The sequence below is a fragment of the Heptranchias perlo genome, chromosome 5 (genome assembly GCF_035084215.1).
Source record: "Heptranchias perlo isolate sHepPer1 chromosome 5, sHepPer1.hap1, whole genome shotgun sequence".
Taxonomy (NCBI): Eukaryota; Metazoa; Chordata; class Chondrichthyes; order Hexanchiformes; family Hexanchidae; genus Heptranchias; species Heptranchias perlo.
The window spans coordinates 22,568,177-22,584,940 of NC_090329.1; the positions used below are offsets into that span (position 1 = coordinate 22,568,177).

General features: G+C 48.0%; 1 protein-coding gene across 2 annotated transcripts in view; it reads left to right on the forward strand.

The window, feature by feature from the left end:
* The first annotated feature begins 4,217 nt into the window (after positions 1-4,217).
* The window catches only part of eif2ak2 (eukaryotic translation initiation factor 2-alpha kinase 2), a 59,679-nt gene continuing 47,132 nt past the window's right edge, over positions 4,218-16,764 (forward strand). Inside the window, exons 1-3 of one of the 2 annotated variants that reach the window (XM_067983728.1) lie at positions 4,218-4,323; positions 11,571-11,714; positions 15,227-15,359. In XM_067983728.1, coding sequence (XP_067839829.1) covers positions 11,584-11,714; positions 15,227-15,359 — 264 coding nt within the window. In that variant the 5' untranslated portion in view covers positions 4,218-4,323; positions 11,571-11,583. The other variant, XM_067983729.1, reaches the window with a different exon arrangement.

Sequence of the window (16,764 nt, forward strand, 5' to 3'; positions counted from 1 at the left end):
TCTATACTCAGCAAGTATTCAGCAAATCACCAAGTGTCTGATTGATTAAACGTGGAGACTGTTAAACTGTGATGCAGTCAGTAACTGCCAATGAGGAGTGGGTAAAACACTGTGATCAGATCATTCAGTTTCTTGTTATTAAAGCTACCAATCCTGAAGTGGTAAGTAGCAGGAAGCAATTAGTGGTTTGTGTCACCATATTGATTCTTTCAGTTGAAAAAGTAAGATTTGTAACACAATATACCGTAAAAAATGTAAATCTTACTCCAAAGAGTTGCCTGGATATTGATTTGTTGTAAATCCCTGGAAAATTCAATCTCGAGAGGCCTGCTCCTATGCTGAGAGCCTGAGGCTCAATTTGCCTCCAACTTGGCTGTAGCTTTAAGTACTGGGATGGGTTTTGTTGACCATTTTTTCCTCCAAGTGCCTTGATTCTTGCTAATGAACGCTATTGGAACTGGGGGCAAGTAATACACCAGGATTTAATTTTATAATTGTCAGCAAGATTAGTTATTCCCAATGTGTGCCAGGACTTGGTGTTAGTAAGCCCACCATCTCCTTCCTCTGTCTAATAGTGGAAATTGTAAACAATTTTACAACACCAAGTTATAGTCCAGCAATTTTATTTTAAATTCACAAGCTTTCGGAGGCTTCCTCCTTCCTCAGGTAAATGTTCAGGAGCTCCTCGAAGCCTACGCATTTATACCTGATAAATGCGTAGGCTTCGAGGAGCTCCTGAACATTTACCTGAGGAAGGAGGAAGCCTCCGAAAGCTTGTGAATTTAAAATAAAATTGCTGGACTATAACTTGGTGTTGTAAAATTGTTTACAATTGTCAACCCCAGTCCATCACCGGCATCTCCACATCATAATAGTGGAAAAGTATGGAAGCTTGTGAGGTAACTGAATTTTTTTGCATTAAAAGCAACACCATCACCACCAATAACATCTTGCATTTATATGGCACCTTTAATATAGAAAAATGTTCCAAGATGCTTCACATGGACGTAATGAAAGAAAAATGGATGCTGAGCCAAAGAAGGAGATATTAGGAAAAGATTGATCAAAGAGATGGGTTTTAAGGACAGTCTTAAAGGGGTTTAGGGAGGGAGGAAACTCCTGAGCATGAGGCCTAGACAGGTGAAGGTACGGCTGCAAATGGTGGGTAAAGGAATTCTTGGGGATCCATGAAAGACCAGAATCAGAGGACAAAGAGTTTGAGGGGGAGTTGTAGGACTGAAAGAGGTTACAGAGTAGGGAGGGCGAGGCAGTGAAGGGATTTAAGCACTAGGATGAGAATTTTAAATTGGAGGCGTTGGGAGACCGGGAGCCAATGTAGGTCAGCAAGGACAGGGGCGATAGGTGAGTGGGACCTGGTGCGTGATAGGATATGGGCAGCAGAGTTTTGGATGAGTTGAAGTTTACAGGCAGTGGGAAACCAGCCAGGAGAGAATTGGAATAGTTGAGCCTGGAGGCGACAAAGGCGTGGATAAGAATTTCAGCGGCAAATGGGCTGAGGCAGGGGCGGAGATGGACGATGTTATGGAGGTGGAATAGATGGTTGTGATGGGAGAGGATATGAGGGCGGAAGCTCAGCTCAGAGTCGAGATTGCGAGCAGTCCAGTTCAGCTTGAGACGATGGCTGGGAGGGGGGTGGAATCGTTGGGAAAGTTTCCACGGAATCTCCGTCCATTTTCAGGGGGAAGGGAATGTACACCAGAAATAGGTGGAGCTTCGTTTAAAGGCAAAGAGTGCCCAGCCAGACATACCTGGACCTGAGGAATAGGTTATACGCAGACTAAGATTCACCAGGGAGATTGTGCCAGAACAGTGCCTTGAGCAGTCCAACCTCCAGGACAGATGTGACACTGCCAGTTGCTGATGGCAACGGACTTGGGCCAGTCCGATTTAGGATTGACCCACCAATGAAGGGAGCTATGCAACAGTCATTACCAAACCTTACAGGCCCACAAAGTTCGAACAGGACACGCCAGCGAGTAAAAAAGAAATATAAACACAAAATACTTCAGTCGCATGGGCTCTAGTTTGGACATGCCTGGTTTAACCACACGTACCAACACGTCACACCCTGATGACTCAACAGGCTCATTGAAGACGTACAAACCACAGGGAGTCCTGGGATTCAATCACCCACCCCAGCGAAGTCAGCTGATCTCAAGGTCTAGTGGAAACCTCTGGTGATCATTGAGATTGGAACATTTGGGGGGCAGGGTATGCCCACCTTCTCCACTGGTGCTACCAGTGGGCGAGGCTCCCCACCTGCACCGTAGATTTGTAAAATTACTCCTATTAAATTAAAAATTTTATACGGGATTTTATTCTGCTTGTGATCAGTTTCTGTGTTGACTGTGATTATCCAGGTGTTAGGAACATAGCAGGAGTAGGCCATTCAGCCTCTCGAGCCTGTTCCACTATTCAGTTTAGATCATGGCTGATCTGCACCTCAACTCCATTTACCCGCCTTTGCTCCATATCCCTTGATACCTTTACCCAACAAAAATCTATCAATCTCATTCTTGAAAGCGCCAGTTGTCCCCCAGCATCCACTGCCTTTTGGGAGAGAAAGTGCTAGATTTCCACTACCCTTTATGTGAAGAAGTGACTCCTGATTACACCTCTGAACGGTCTAGCTCTAATTTTAAGATTATGCCCTCTTCTACTGGATTCCCCCACTAGAGGAAATAGTTTCTCTATATCTACCCTATCGAATCCCTTCATTATTTTAAACACAACTAGATCACCCCTCAACCTTCTGAACTCAAGGGAATACAAGCCAAGTTTAAACAACCTGTCCTCATAATTTAACCCTGTAAGCCCTGATAAAATTCTGGTAAATCTGCACTGCACCCCCTCCAAGGCCAATATATCCTTCCTGCGGTGCAGTGCTCCAGATGGGGTCTGATCAAGGGTCTGTACAACTGAAGCATAATTTCCTCACCTTCACATTCCAAGCCTCTTGAGATAAAGACCAATATTCCATTAGCCTTTTTGATTATTTTGTGCACTAGCTTTTTATGATGTGTACCTGGACACCCAAATTTCTTTGCTTCTCTATAGTTCCTTATCTCTTACCATTAAGAACATATTCCGATTTGTCTTTCCAAAGGTCAAAATGGATGACCTCACATTTTCCCACATTGAACTCCATCTTCCACAGTTTTGCCTGCTCACTTAATCTGTCTATGTCCTTTTGTAACTTCCTGCTACGCAACTTACTGTACCGCCTAACTTAGTTTCACATGAATTAAAGATTGCAACACACTACTGGAAATCTATCAGAGAAGGAGTGCAAGGAAATTTAATGTTTTTGATGACATCATGTGTTAATAGCAAATAGCAACAAAGCAGGGTCCATTTTAAACTTTTTCAAAAGTCCTCTTTTATAAATGTTAACATGGTGCCACTTATTTTATTCAAGATTTGCAAAGTTGATACCAGAACAGAGAGTTTATATTTATCAGGAAAGGCTGAACAGGCTGGGAACTCTAGAAAACAAAAGGCTGTGGGGTGACCTGATAGAAGTCTTTAAAATCATGAAAAGGTTTGATGGGGTAGATGTGGAGATGTTTCCACTTCTGGGGGAGATCAAAACCAAAGGCCATAATTATAATAGTCACCAATAAATCCAATAGGGAATTCAGGAGAAACTTATTTACCCAGAGAGTCGTTAGAATGTGGAACTTGCTACCACAAGGAGTAGTTGAGACGAATAACATAGATGCATGTAAGGGGAAGCTAGATAAACACGAGGGAGAAAGGAATAGAAGGATATGCTGATAGAGTTAGTTGAAGAGGGATGAGAACTTAGGAACAGGAGGAGGCCATTTAGCCCCGCGAGCCTGTTCCGCCATTCAGTGAGATCATGGCTGATCTGTGACCTAACTCCATATACCCACCTTAACTCCAGATCCCTTAATACCTTTGGTTAATAAAAATCTATCAATCTCAGATTAAAATTAACACTCTCACTCTCACTCTCCCCCGGGGTCGTCATACTCACCTTTTATATTCACCCTCTCCCTCCATAAACACCCTCTCCCTACTTGCTCATATTAACCCCTGTTTGTAGTTTCTCGCTCTAACACATGAACCCAGCGATGCTCCCTGTTAGGTTCCGGAAAGCTGCACCGGGCTGTAACCTCTTCTTTCTCTGTCAATAGGGGGAAAGCGAAAGTGAAAGTAGCGGAGCCCGAGAAACGAAACTCTGCGTCCGGAGCCGAGAGGAGGCAGTGAGCTGGGGAGAGAGCACAGACATCTCCGGCTGGAGGAGACGGGCTCGGACACCGGACACCGGCTCCGACCGTGAGTTGCTACATTTTTCACTGGGGGTCCCCCGTAGATGTGCGCAGAATCGTGTTGCAGCGAAATAACAACCAGTTATATTGGCCTGTACTTGTGAGCACTGCGTTTGATACAAAGGTGGGTGAGGGAATTCACAGCGAACCTCTCAAAACAATAGTTAAAGCTGCACTGATCGCTCCATCAATTAACTGATTAATAGTGAATGTGATTAGGTGCCAGCCGTGGCTCAGTGGGTGGTACACTCTCCTCTGAGGCAGAAGGCTGTGGGTTCTGCACAAAATCCAGGCCGACACTCCAGTGGGAGTACTGAGGGAGCGCTGCACTGCCGGAGGGTCAGTACTGAGGGAGCGCTGCACTGCCGGAGGGTCAGTACCGAGGGAGCGCTGCACTGCCGGATGATCAGTACTGAGGGAGCGCTGCACTGTTGGAGGATCAGTACTGAGGGAGTGCAGCACTGTCGGAGGGTCAGTACTGAGGGAGCGCTGCACTGTCGGAGGGTCAGTACTGAGGGAGCGCTGCACTGCCGGAGGGTCAGTACTGAGGGAGTGCAGCACTGTCAGAGGGTCAGTACTGAGGGAGCGCTGCACTGTCAGAGGGTCAGTACTGAGGGAGTGCTGCACTGTCGGAGGGTCAGTACTGAGGGAGTGCAGCACTGTCAGAGGGTCAGTACTGAGGGAGCGCTGCACTGTCGGAGGGTCAGTACTGAGGGAGCGCTGCACTGCCGGAGGGTCAGTACCGAGGGAGCGCTGCACTGCCGGATGATCAGTACTGAGGGAGCGCTGCACTGTTGGAGGATCAGTACTGAGGGAGTGCAGCACTGTCAGAGGGTCAGTACTGAGGGAGCGCTGCACTGTCGGAGGGTCAGTACTGAGGGAGCGCTGCACTGCCGGAGGGTCAGTACTGAGGGAGTGCAGCACTGTCAGAGGGTCAGTACTGAGGGAGCGCTGCACTGTCAGAGGGTCAGTACTGAGGGAGTGCTGCACTGTCGGAGGGTCAGTACTGAGGGAGTGCAGCACTGTCAGAGGGTCAGTACTGAGGGAGCGCTGCACTGTCGGAGGGTCAGTACTGAGGGAGCGCTGCACTGCCGGAGGGTCAGTACTGAGGGAGTGCAGCACTGTCAGAGGGTCAGTACTGAGGGAGCGCTGCACTGTCAGAGGGTCAGTACTGAGGGAGTGCTGCACTGTCGGAGGGTCAGTACTGAGGGAGTGCAGCACTGTCAGAGGGTCAGTACTGAGGGAGCGCTGCACTGTCGGAGGGTCAGTACTGAGGGAGTGCAGCACTGTCAGAGGGTCAGTACTGAGGGAGCGCTGCACTGTCAGAGGGTCAGTACTGAGGGAGTGCAGCACTGTCAGAGGGTCAGTACTGAGGGAGCGCTGCACTGCCGGAGGGTCAGTACTGAGGGAGTGCAGCACTGTCAGAGGGTCAGTACTGAGGGAGCGCTGCACTGTCGGAGGGTCAGTACTGAGGGAGTGCTGCACTGTCGGAGGGTCAGTACTGAGGGAGCGCTGCACTGTTGGAGGATCAGTACTGAGGGAGCGCTGCACTGCCGGAGGGTCAGTACTGAGGGAGTGCAGCACTGTCAGAGGGTCAGTACTGAGGGAGCGCTGCACTGTCAGAGGGTCAGTACTGAGGGAGCGCTGCACTGTCAGAGGGTCAGTACTGAGGGAGTGCAGCATTGTCGGAGAGTCAGTACTGAGGGAGCGCTGCACTGTCAGAGGGTCAGTACTGAGGGAGTGCAGCATTGTCGGAGGGTCAGTACTGAGGGAGCGCTGCACTGTTGGAGGATCAGTACTGAGGGAGCGCTGCACTGTCGGAGGGTCAGTACTGAGGGATCGCTGCACTGTTGGAGGGTCAGTACTGAGGGAGCGCTGCACTGTTGGAGGATCAGTACTGAGGGAGCGCTGCACTGTCGGAGGGTCAGTACTGAGGGATCGCTGCACTGTTGGAGGGTCAGTACTGAGGGAGTGCTGCACTGTCGGAGGGTTAGTATTGAGGGAGCGCTGCACTGTTGGAGGATCAGTACTGAGGGAGCGCTGCACTGTTGGAGGATCAGTACTGAGGGAGTGCTGCACTGTTGGAGGATCAGTACTGAGGGAATGCTGCACTGTTGGAGGATCAGTACTGAGGGAGTGCTGCACTGTCGGAGGGTCACTACTGAGGGAGCGCTGCACTGTCGGAAGATCAGTACTGAGGTAGTGTTGCACTGTCGGAGGGTCAGTACTGAGGGAATGCTGCAGTGTTGGAGGATCAGTACTGAGGGAGCGCTGCACTGTCGGAGGGTCAGTACTGAGGGAGTGCTGCACTGTCGGAGGATCAGTACTGAGGCAGTGCTGCACTGTCGGAGGGTCAGTACTGAGGGATCGCTGCACTGTTGGAGGATCAGTACTGAGGGAGCGCTGCACTGTCGGAGGGTCAGTACTGAGGGAGCGCTGCACTGTCGGAGGGTCAGTACTGAGGGAGTGCTGCACTGTCGGAGGGTCAGTACTGAGGGAGCGCTGCACTGTCGGAGGGTCAGTACTGAGGGAGCGCTGCACTGTCGGAGGGTCAGTACTGAGGGAGTGCTGCACTGTCGGAGGGGCAGTACTGAGGGAGTGCTGCACTGTCGGAGGGGCTGTCTTTTGGATGAGACATTAAACCGAGGTCGCATCTGCCCTCTCAGGTAGACGTGAAAGATCCCGTGGCCACTATTCGAAGAAGAACGAGGTGACTTGCATTTATATAACGCCTTTCACGACTTCAGAACATCCCAATGTGCTTTACAAAAATGAAGTACTTGAAGTGTAGTCACTGTCGTAATGTAGGAAACACGGCAGCCGATTTTTGCACGACAAGATCCCGCAAACAGCAACGTGATAATGAGCCAGATAATCTGTTTTAGTGATGTTGGTTGAGGGATAAATATTGGCCAGGACACGGGAGAACTCCACTGCTCTTCTTTGAAATAGCGCCACGGGATCTTTTACATTTACCTGAGGGGGCAGACGGGGCATCAGTTTAACATCTCATCCGAAAGATGGCATATCTGTAAGTGCAGCTCTCCCTCGGTACTGCCCGGGCGTGTCGGCCTAGATTATGTGCTCAAGTCTGTGGATGGGGATTGAAAGAAAGAAAGAAAGACTTGTGTTTATATAGCACCTTTCATAACCTCAGGACGTCTCAAGGCGCTTTACAATCAATGAAGTACTTTTGAAATGTCGTCACTGTAGGAAATGCAGCAACCAATTTGCGCACAGCAAGTTCCCACTAACAGCAAAAACAACAACAACTTGCATTTATATAGCGCCTTTAACATAGTAAAACGTCCCAAGGCGCTTCACAGGAGCGATTATCAAACAAAATTTGACACCAAGCCACATAAGGAGATATTAGGACTGGTGACCAAAAGCTTGGTCAAAGAGGTAGGTTTTAAGGAGTGTCTTAAAGGAGGAGAGAGAGGTAGAGAGGCGGAGAGGTTTAGGGAGGGAATTCCAGAGCTTAGGGCCTAGGCAGCTGAAGGCACAGCCGCCAATGGTGGAGCGATTAAAATCGGGGATGCACAAGAGGCCGGAATTGGAAGAGCGCAGAGATCTTGGAGGGTTGTAGGGCTGGAGGAGGTTACAGAGATAGGGAGAGGCGAGGCCATGGAGGGATTTGAAAACAAGGATGAGAACTTTAAAATCGAGGCGTTCCCGGATCGGGAGCCCATATAGGTTAGCAAGCACAGGGAAATGGGTGAACGGGACTTGGTGCGAGTTAGGATACAGGCAGCAGAGTTTTCATGAGCTCAAGTTTATGGAGGGTGGAAGATGGGAGACCGACCAGGAGAGCATTGGAATAGTCTAGTGTGGAAGTAACAAAGGCATGAATGAGGGTTTCAGCAGCAGATGAGCTGAGGTAGGGGCGGAGATGGGTGATGTTATGGAGGTTCAGGTAAGCGGTCTTGGTGATGGAGTGGATGTGGGGTCGGAAGCTCATCTCAGGGTCAGATGGGACACCAAGGTTGCGAATGGTCTGGTTCAGCCTCTGACAGTGGCCAGGGAGAGGGATGGAGTCGGTGGCCTAGGGAACAGAGTTTGTGGCGGGGACCGAAGACAGTGGCTTCGGTAATGTGAAACTTTTTTAGTGATGTTGGTTGAGGGATAAATATTGCCTAGGGCACAGGGGAGAACTCCCCATGCTCTTCTTTGAAATAGTGCCATGGGATCTTTTACATCCACCTGAGAGGGCAGACAGGGCCTCGGTTTAACATCACATCTGAAAGACGGCACCTCCAACAGTGCAGCACTCCCTTAATACTGCACTGGGAGCATCAGCCTGGATTTTGTGCTCAAGTCTCTTGCATGCGACTTGAACCCACGACCTTCTGACTCAGAGGCAAGAATGCTACCCACTGAGCCACGGCTTATAATTACACTGTGCTCTGTCCCTGTAGTTAGAATGTAAATATTTAGAGAGTGGGGACGAGACAGTGCCTACTGTTTAAATATTTAAATTGAGGCCTACAGATTTACAAAGTGCCCAACAGACTCCCTGAGCACTTTGTAATCCTGGTTTAACACCACACTGGATTTACACTCCACCTGATGTGAGACTCTGGAACCAGGTTGGGTTTTGACTCTGGGTTTACGCTGCAAGTTTAATGCCTGCTTTACTCTGGATTCAGATCAGGCCAGGAAATTTCTCTGCGCGGATGCTAAGTTTGTGGTGTAAATGCACCTTAAGGGTATTGCAGAAGAACCATGCCATGTTTGCAATTCGGGACCCCTTTCCATATATGTTTCCCTGTGCAAAGGGCCATTTCCTCAAGCAAGCTCACGTATCCCATGAGCCGATAAAAGACCTTATGTGGGAAGTAATCAGGAAGCGCGCGTCCGTTTCTGGGCTGATGTGTGCCGCCCGCTATATTGGTGACGGGAAAAAAATAGGCATCCAGGGCCCATGCCTGAAAGAGTCGTTAGGCCCTTTATATGCATTGCAGCAACTCGCCAAGGTTTCTTCGACAGCACCTCCCAAACCCATGACCTCCACCACCTAGAAGGACAAGAGCAGCAGGCATATGGGAACAACACCACCTGCACGTTCCCCTCCAAGTCACACACCATCCCGACTTGGAAATATATCGCTGTTCCTTCATTGTCGCTGGGTCAAAATCCTGGAACTCCCTTCCTAACAGCACTGTGGGAGAACCTTCACCACACGGACTGCAGCGGTTCAAGAAGGAGGCTCACCACCACCTTCTCAAGGGCAATTAGGGATGGGCAATAAATGCTGGCCTTGCCAATGAAGCCCACACCCGATGAACGAATCAAAAAACCAGCCAGTTTGAGGCCCCCTCTGCAAGACTAGTTTGCCCTGCACTCAGGAAAACCAGGTCTACATGTGGCTTAACAGTCGATCCTTAAAGGGACCAACAAGGTTAGGTCTTAAAATATACTTACCGGAATGTGGAGCAGCGAGCCAGGAAGGAGGAGGAGGAGGAGGAGGAGACACTCAAAGCCATGCAGGCCACCCCCGATTGCCAATGCTATCTCCCCCGCCCCCCACCTCTGCCTCCTGACCCGATCACCCCCTCTTCCGGTCACACCCCTTCGTCACTGAGCTGAAGTTTCGGGGTCCCAACCCTCCAAGATTGCCCTGGAATCTTCAGGAATTGAAGATTAACTTGCTCTCAGCTAAAAAGCCCAGGAGAAAAATCATCGGGACATTAAAAAAATTGCGCTTTTAAAAAAACATCCTTTGAACACTTTTGTTTGTTAGTCATAAAAATATTGGACATGGGAAAAAGACTGACAGTCAAGAATGATCCAATCGGGTAACGAAGAGTCTGTTTACTTTCCAATTGGCTGCGGGAAGGCAGGGCATCGCAAGGATGGACGTGTCAGGTGACCAATGGCGGAAGTGTTGGGGGGGTGGGGGGGCGAGGCACCGTGAGGATGGACATGTTGGGCGACTAATGATGGGAGTGTGGGGTGAGGGGGAGGGCGCGGTTGGAGATAGGAGGTCATGCGATGAAACCTCCAGGAATACGTCTAACCAGAGTTGGCAACCCTACTGAGGGCCCGCTCTTCAATCCCACTTCGCCGGTGAGCTGCCTGTTGCTGTCCGCAGCTCGTCGGCCCGATGGTAATGAGGCCCAATATCGGGTGCCCCTCGGGCCTCACCATTCGGCAGTGGGGATTGTTTCCCTGCGCCTGAATGTTTAGACCAAAGTGTCTTGGAATCAGAGAAATCAGCCCACGATTTACTAATCCTAGAGGAAGCTGTGTACAGAGAACATTTGTGGGAGCCATGTTAAGTTGAGTTACAAAGCCAACAGGTCAGGTAACTGATATCAACTGAGACGCTCTGTGTTGTTACTGGGAAGCTAAAATCCTGGGTCCCCGTGGATGAGGGAACGTACTGTGCATTGTCAGATTAGAGTGTCAATTATTTTTTTGAATGTGCCCACTTATTTGACCCTGGAAAGAGGGAGAAGTGAGGAGTTTACACTGAAAACTGTTTAACTGTTCTCCCCATTAACATCTCAAGGAAGAAATTAACAATTTAACCTCCACGGTGTCAGCTGTGGCTCAGTGGGCAGCACTCACTTGTCTTTGAGTCAGAAAGTTTTGGGTTCAAGCCCCCCTCCAGGATTTGAGCCCATATTCTAGGTCGACGCTTCCCGTGCAGCACTGAGGGAGTGCTGCACTGTCGGAGGTGCCATCTTTCGGATGCGACGTTAAACCGAGGCCCCCGTCCGCCCTCTCAGGTGGATGTAAAAGATCCCACGGCACTATTTCGAAGAAGAGCAGGGGAGTTCTTCCTGGCATCCTGGACAATATTTATCCCTCAGCCAACATCACTAAAAAACAGATTAATTGGTCATTTATCTCATTGCTGTTTGTGGGACCTCGCTGTGCACAAATTAACTGCCTTGTTTGCCTATATAACAACAGTGACTACACTTCAAAAATAACTCGTTGATTGTGAAGCGCTTTGGGATGTCCTGATGTGGTGACGGGCAGCCACCATAAATGCTTTTCTTTTAGACGGATATGCTGATAGGGTTAGATGATGGAGGGAAGAGGCTTGTGTGGAGTATATGCCAACACTGGCATAGACCTGTTGGGCCCAATGGCCTGTTTCTGTGCTTTACATTCTATGTAATTCTTTCTTCGAACCCTTGCTTGATGTAATACCCGCACTGAAAAAACATTGAAAGGGTGGATTATGTATCACCTCATGACATATCATGTGCGCTTTGACTAAAAGAACTTTAATTTTCGCAGCCCGTGGAAGAAAATGGCAACTTCAGTGACAACAGATCCTGATGCTTCACACAACTATGTGGAGCACCTCCAACTGTATGCAGGAAGAACTAAAGAGCTCTTGAATTGGGTACAATCGCAAAGTGGACCCCCACATAACATTGTGTGAGTAGATTAGGAAAATATATGTCTTTAACCTTGTCATCCACAACTGCACAATGCTAGACTCCGTAACAAGAATCCCTCCATGGCCTCGCCCCTCCCTATCTCTGTAACCTCCTCCAGCCCTACAACCCTCCGAGATCTCTGCACTCCTCCAATTCTGGCCTCTTGCGCATCCCCGATTTTCATCGCTCCACCATTGGCGGCCGTGCCTCCAGCTGCCTAGGCCCTAAGCTCTGGAATTCCCTCCCTAAACCTCTCCGCCTCTCTACCTCTCTCTCCTCCTTTAAGATGCTCCTTAAAACCTGCCTCGTTGACCAAGCTTTTGGTCACTTGTCCTAATATCTGCTTATGTGGTTCAGTGTCACATTTTGTTTGATAACGTTCTTGTGAAGCGTCTTGGGACGTTTTACTACGTTAAAGGCGCTGTATAAATGCAAGCTGTTGTTGTTGAGTGCATATTGTAAATTCTCTTGAAAGTTCAATACCAGTTAGCCAGGGACATATACGCATAATAATGAATCAAGGACTGGAACTCACTAAAGTTAACAGAAGCAAGAAAACAGTAGTGAAAATATAATGGCACTAAAGACTAAAGACAAATCCCCAGGACCTGATGGTTTCCACCCAGGGTTTTAAAGGAAGTAGGTGAGGAAATTGCAGATGCTTTATCCATAATCTTCCAAAGCTCTCTCGATTCAGGAATTGTCCTTTTAGATTGGAAAATTGCAAATGTAACACCATTATTTAAGAAAGATGGGAGAGAGAAACCAGGAAGTTTTAGACTTGTTAATCTAACATCTGTTGTGGGGAAGTTATTAGAATCTATAATTAAGGACAAAGTGACTGAACAATTAGAGAAATTTGAGCTGATTAGAGAGAGCCAACATGGATCAACATGGATTTGTAAAGGATAGGTCATGTCTAATGAACCTAATTGAATTTTTTGAGGAAGTAACTAAAGTAGTAGACAGGGGAATGTCTATGGATGCATTTTATATGGACTTCCAGAAGGCTTTTGATAAAGTCCCTCATAAGAGACTGTTGGATAAAATTAAAGCTCATGGAATTGAAGGCAAATTATTGACCTGGTTAAGAGATTGGTTCGGCAATAGAAGACAGAAAGTAGGAATAATGGGTTTGTACTCGAATTGGAAGGAAGTGACTAGTGGTGTCCCACAAGGATCTGTGCTGGGGCCTCAACTATTCACTATATTTATTGATAACTTAAAAGTTTTAATAATCAGAGTTGACTATACTAAAGTGGACAAAATTGGAAGACAACAGAATAACAATAGAGAGCCATGTATCCAAGTTTGCCGATGACACAAAGATTGGTGGCACAGTAAGTAGTGTAGATGGGACCATAAAATTACAAAGAGACATTGATAGATTAAGTGAGTGGGCAAAATTGTGGCAGATGGATTTCAATGCAGGTAAGTGTGAGGTCATCCATTTTGGACCAAAAAAGGATAGATCAGAATATTTTTTAAATGGTGAAAAGCTAGGAACAGTGGAGATCCAAAAAGATTTAGGGGTCCATGTACCCAGATCACTAAAATGTCGTCGTCAGGTAAAAAAAAATCAAAAAGGCTAATGGAATGTTAGCCTTTATAACTAGAGGGCTAGAATATAAAGGGGAGGAAGTTTTGCTACAGCTACACAAAGCCTGGTTAGACCATATCTGGAGTATTGTGTATAGCTCTGGGCAGCCCCGCTTAGAAAGGATATATTGACCTTGGATAGAGTGCAGTGCAGATTCACCAGAATATTACCAGGGCTCCAAGAGTTAGATTATGAGAGGAGATTAAATAAACTAAGCGTGTATTCCCTGGACTATAGAAGGTTATTGGATGATTTTATTGAGGTTTTTAGGATTTTGAAAGGAATTGATAGCGTAGAGAAAAACTTTTTCCCCTGGTGGGGGAGTTTAGGACAAGGGGACATAACCTTAAAATCAGAGCCAGGCCATTCAGGAGAGAAGTTAGGAAACATTTCCTCACACAAAGGGTGGTAGAAGTGTGGAACTCTCTTCCACAAAAAGCAGTAGATGCTAACTCAATTAATAATTTTAAATGTGAGATCGATAGATTTTTGCTAGCAAAGACTATTAAGGGAAATGGAGCCAAGGAAGATAGATGGAGTTAGGATACAGATCAGCCATGATCTTATTCAATGGCAGAACAGGCTCGAGGGGCTGAATGGACTCCTCCTGTTCCTATGTAACATAGGAATTGCTAGACTAAAAAACACGAGGTCCATCTCGTTTACCTTCTACCATCCTTGTAGTCGCATGGTACAACGATAATGGAGTTTGTTGACTAATTATAGCAATCAATCTCCATCAATTAGTCTACAACAGACCCAGATATGAGGCGAGGAAAACCCCCAGTGGTGGAGAGCTTTGGGAACCAGAGGTCCAAAGTCATCTGTTCGTTCTGAACATATTACACTTACCACATGTCATGTCTCAAATTACTCATATACTGTATCCCAAAATGTCAAATGATAAATGTTAAATGACAAATCGAATTTATTGCAATGTGTAAATTTATACAAAACCAAAATAATTCCATAGTTAACCTAGTGGTCTTGTACTTAACTTACTGATACTGTAAACTGAGACCAAAATGAGAGTCATTTTGAAATTCTTGGAGTTCTTTTTCAGAGTCCTTTAACTCTGTGATGATTAACTTCGATGATTAAAGCAAGGCCCCATGCTGAGAGCCCAGGGTCACTGAATTACCCTATATTTCTGCGGAGCTAGACAATCTCAATCAGTGATTGGAGAAATGGCAGGTGCAGTTTAATACAGCGATATGTAAGGTTATGAGATTTGGCAGAGGGAAGATTGATGTGGATTATGTGCTAATTCTTTCTTGAAAATTCATTCTTGATCTGTTTGATATTACATCGAATTACAGCACAGAAACAGGCCATTCTGCCCAACAGGTCCATGCCGGTGTTTGTGCTCCACACGAACCTTCTCCTTCCCTACTTCATCTCACCCTATCAGCATATCCTTCTATTCCTTTTTCCCTCATGTATTCATCTAGCTTCCCCTTAAAGACATCTATGCTATTCGCCCCAACTACTCCATGTGGCAGTGAGTTTCACATTCTCACCACTCTCTGGGTAAAGAAGTTTGTCCTGAATTCTTTATTGGATTTATTAGTGACTATCTTATATTTAAGGCCTCTAGTTTTGGTCTCCCCCACAAGTAGAAACATCTTCTCTGCGTCTATCCTATCAAACCCTTCATAATTTTAAAGACCTCTATCAGGTCACCCCTCAGCCCCTCTCTTTTCTAGAGAAAAGAGCCCCAGCCTGTTCAACCTTTTTGGCATACTGGTTTCTGCTCCAACGCCCTTGTACCGATCGAGCGGGTCTGTGGGAATTTCGAGGCCCCTAATCTAATATTCTCAGCCGTCTCATGCATCAACAACATTCGAGGCAGAGAAGAGGAAACATGTGCTTTGCTGCTCTTAGTCCAGTGCTCCTTTGCTTTACCTTAGCTTCACATGCTGTGCAAAAATCGGTGAAGAAATATTCCCAGAAGCCCATGGCAAAACCAAGAAGGAGGCGAAGAAAAATGCGGCTAAAATTGCTGTTGAGAAATTGAAACTTTGGAAGCCGATGAATGATGTGGTGAGTAGCATACGTTGCACCTTATATCTTAACTCCCATTTTAAAAATGTCATTATGGTTTTATTTTTAGACTTACTCTTTAAGTTTTCTTCAATGAGGAAGTACTGCAATGTCTTTCGGATGAGAAGTCCAACCCAGGCACAAGTCTGCCTGCTCAGATGGGCGTGAAAGATCCCAGGGCCACTACTCAAAGATGGGCAGATATATTATATTTAAGGCCTCTAGTTTTGGTCTCCCCCACAAGTAGAAACATCTTCTCTGCATCTATCCTATCAAACCCTTCATAATTTTAAAGACCTCTATCAGGTCACCCCTCAGCCCCTCTCTTTTCTAGGGAAAAGAGGCCCTGCCTGTTCAGCCTTTCCTGATAGTTCTAACCTCTCAGTTCTGCTATCATCCTTGTGAATCTTTTTTGCACCTTCTCCACTGCCTCTATATCCTTTACTGCCGCTCCCCACCGGCCCCTCGTCCACCATTCCCCCACTCGACCACCATTCCCCCACTCGACCACCATTCCCCCACTCGACCACCATTCCCCCACTCGACCACCATTCCCCCACTCGACAACCATTCCTCGCCTCGTCCACCATTCCCCGCCTCGTCCACCATTCTCCCCCCCTCGTCCACCATTCACCCCCCTCTCGTCCACCATTCTCCCCCCCTCGTCCACCATTCTCCCCCCCTCGTCCACCATTCACCCCCCCTCGTCCACCATTCTCCCCCCTCGTCCACCATTCTCCCCCCCTCGTCCACCATTCTTCCCCCCCTCGTCCCACAGTCTCCCCCCCTCGTCCCACAGTCTTCCCCCCCTCGTCCCACAGTCTCCCCCCCCTCGTCCCACAGTCTCCCCCCCCTCGTCCCACAGTCTCCCCCCCCTCGTCCCACAGTCTCCCCCCCTCGTCCCACAGTCTCCCCCCCTCGTCCCACTTCCTCCCCCCCTCGTCCCACTTCCTCCCTCACTCGTCCCACTTCCTCCCCCCCTCGTCCCACTTCCTCCCCCCCTCGTCCCACTTCCTCCCCCCCTCGTCCCACTTCCTCCCCCCCTCGTCCCACATCCTCCCCCCCTCGTCCCACATCCTCCCCCCCTCGTCCCACATCCTCCCCCCCTCGTCTCACATCCTCCCCCCCTCGTCCAACTTGAGCAAAACCAGATTAGCTGCTCGTTCACCTCGTTTGCTGATTGCCGTGCACACAATTGGCTGCCGTGTCTGCCTACCCGGCAACAGTGACAGCTCTTCAAAAGGCATTTGTCAGTTGTGAAGCACTGTGGGCCACCCTGAGGACACTGTAAGGCGCTACATCACTGCAAGTTCTTCCTTTCTATTGGGGTAACATTCCCGGAATCTCAAGGCACAAGCAAGCCTTTGACACGGTGCAACTCCGTGCAGTTCCAAACAAGTCATTA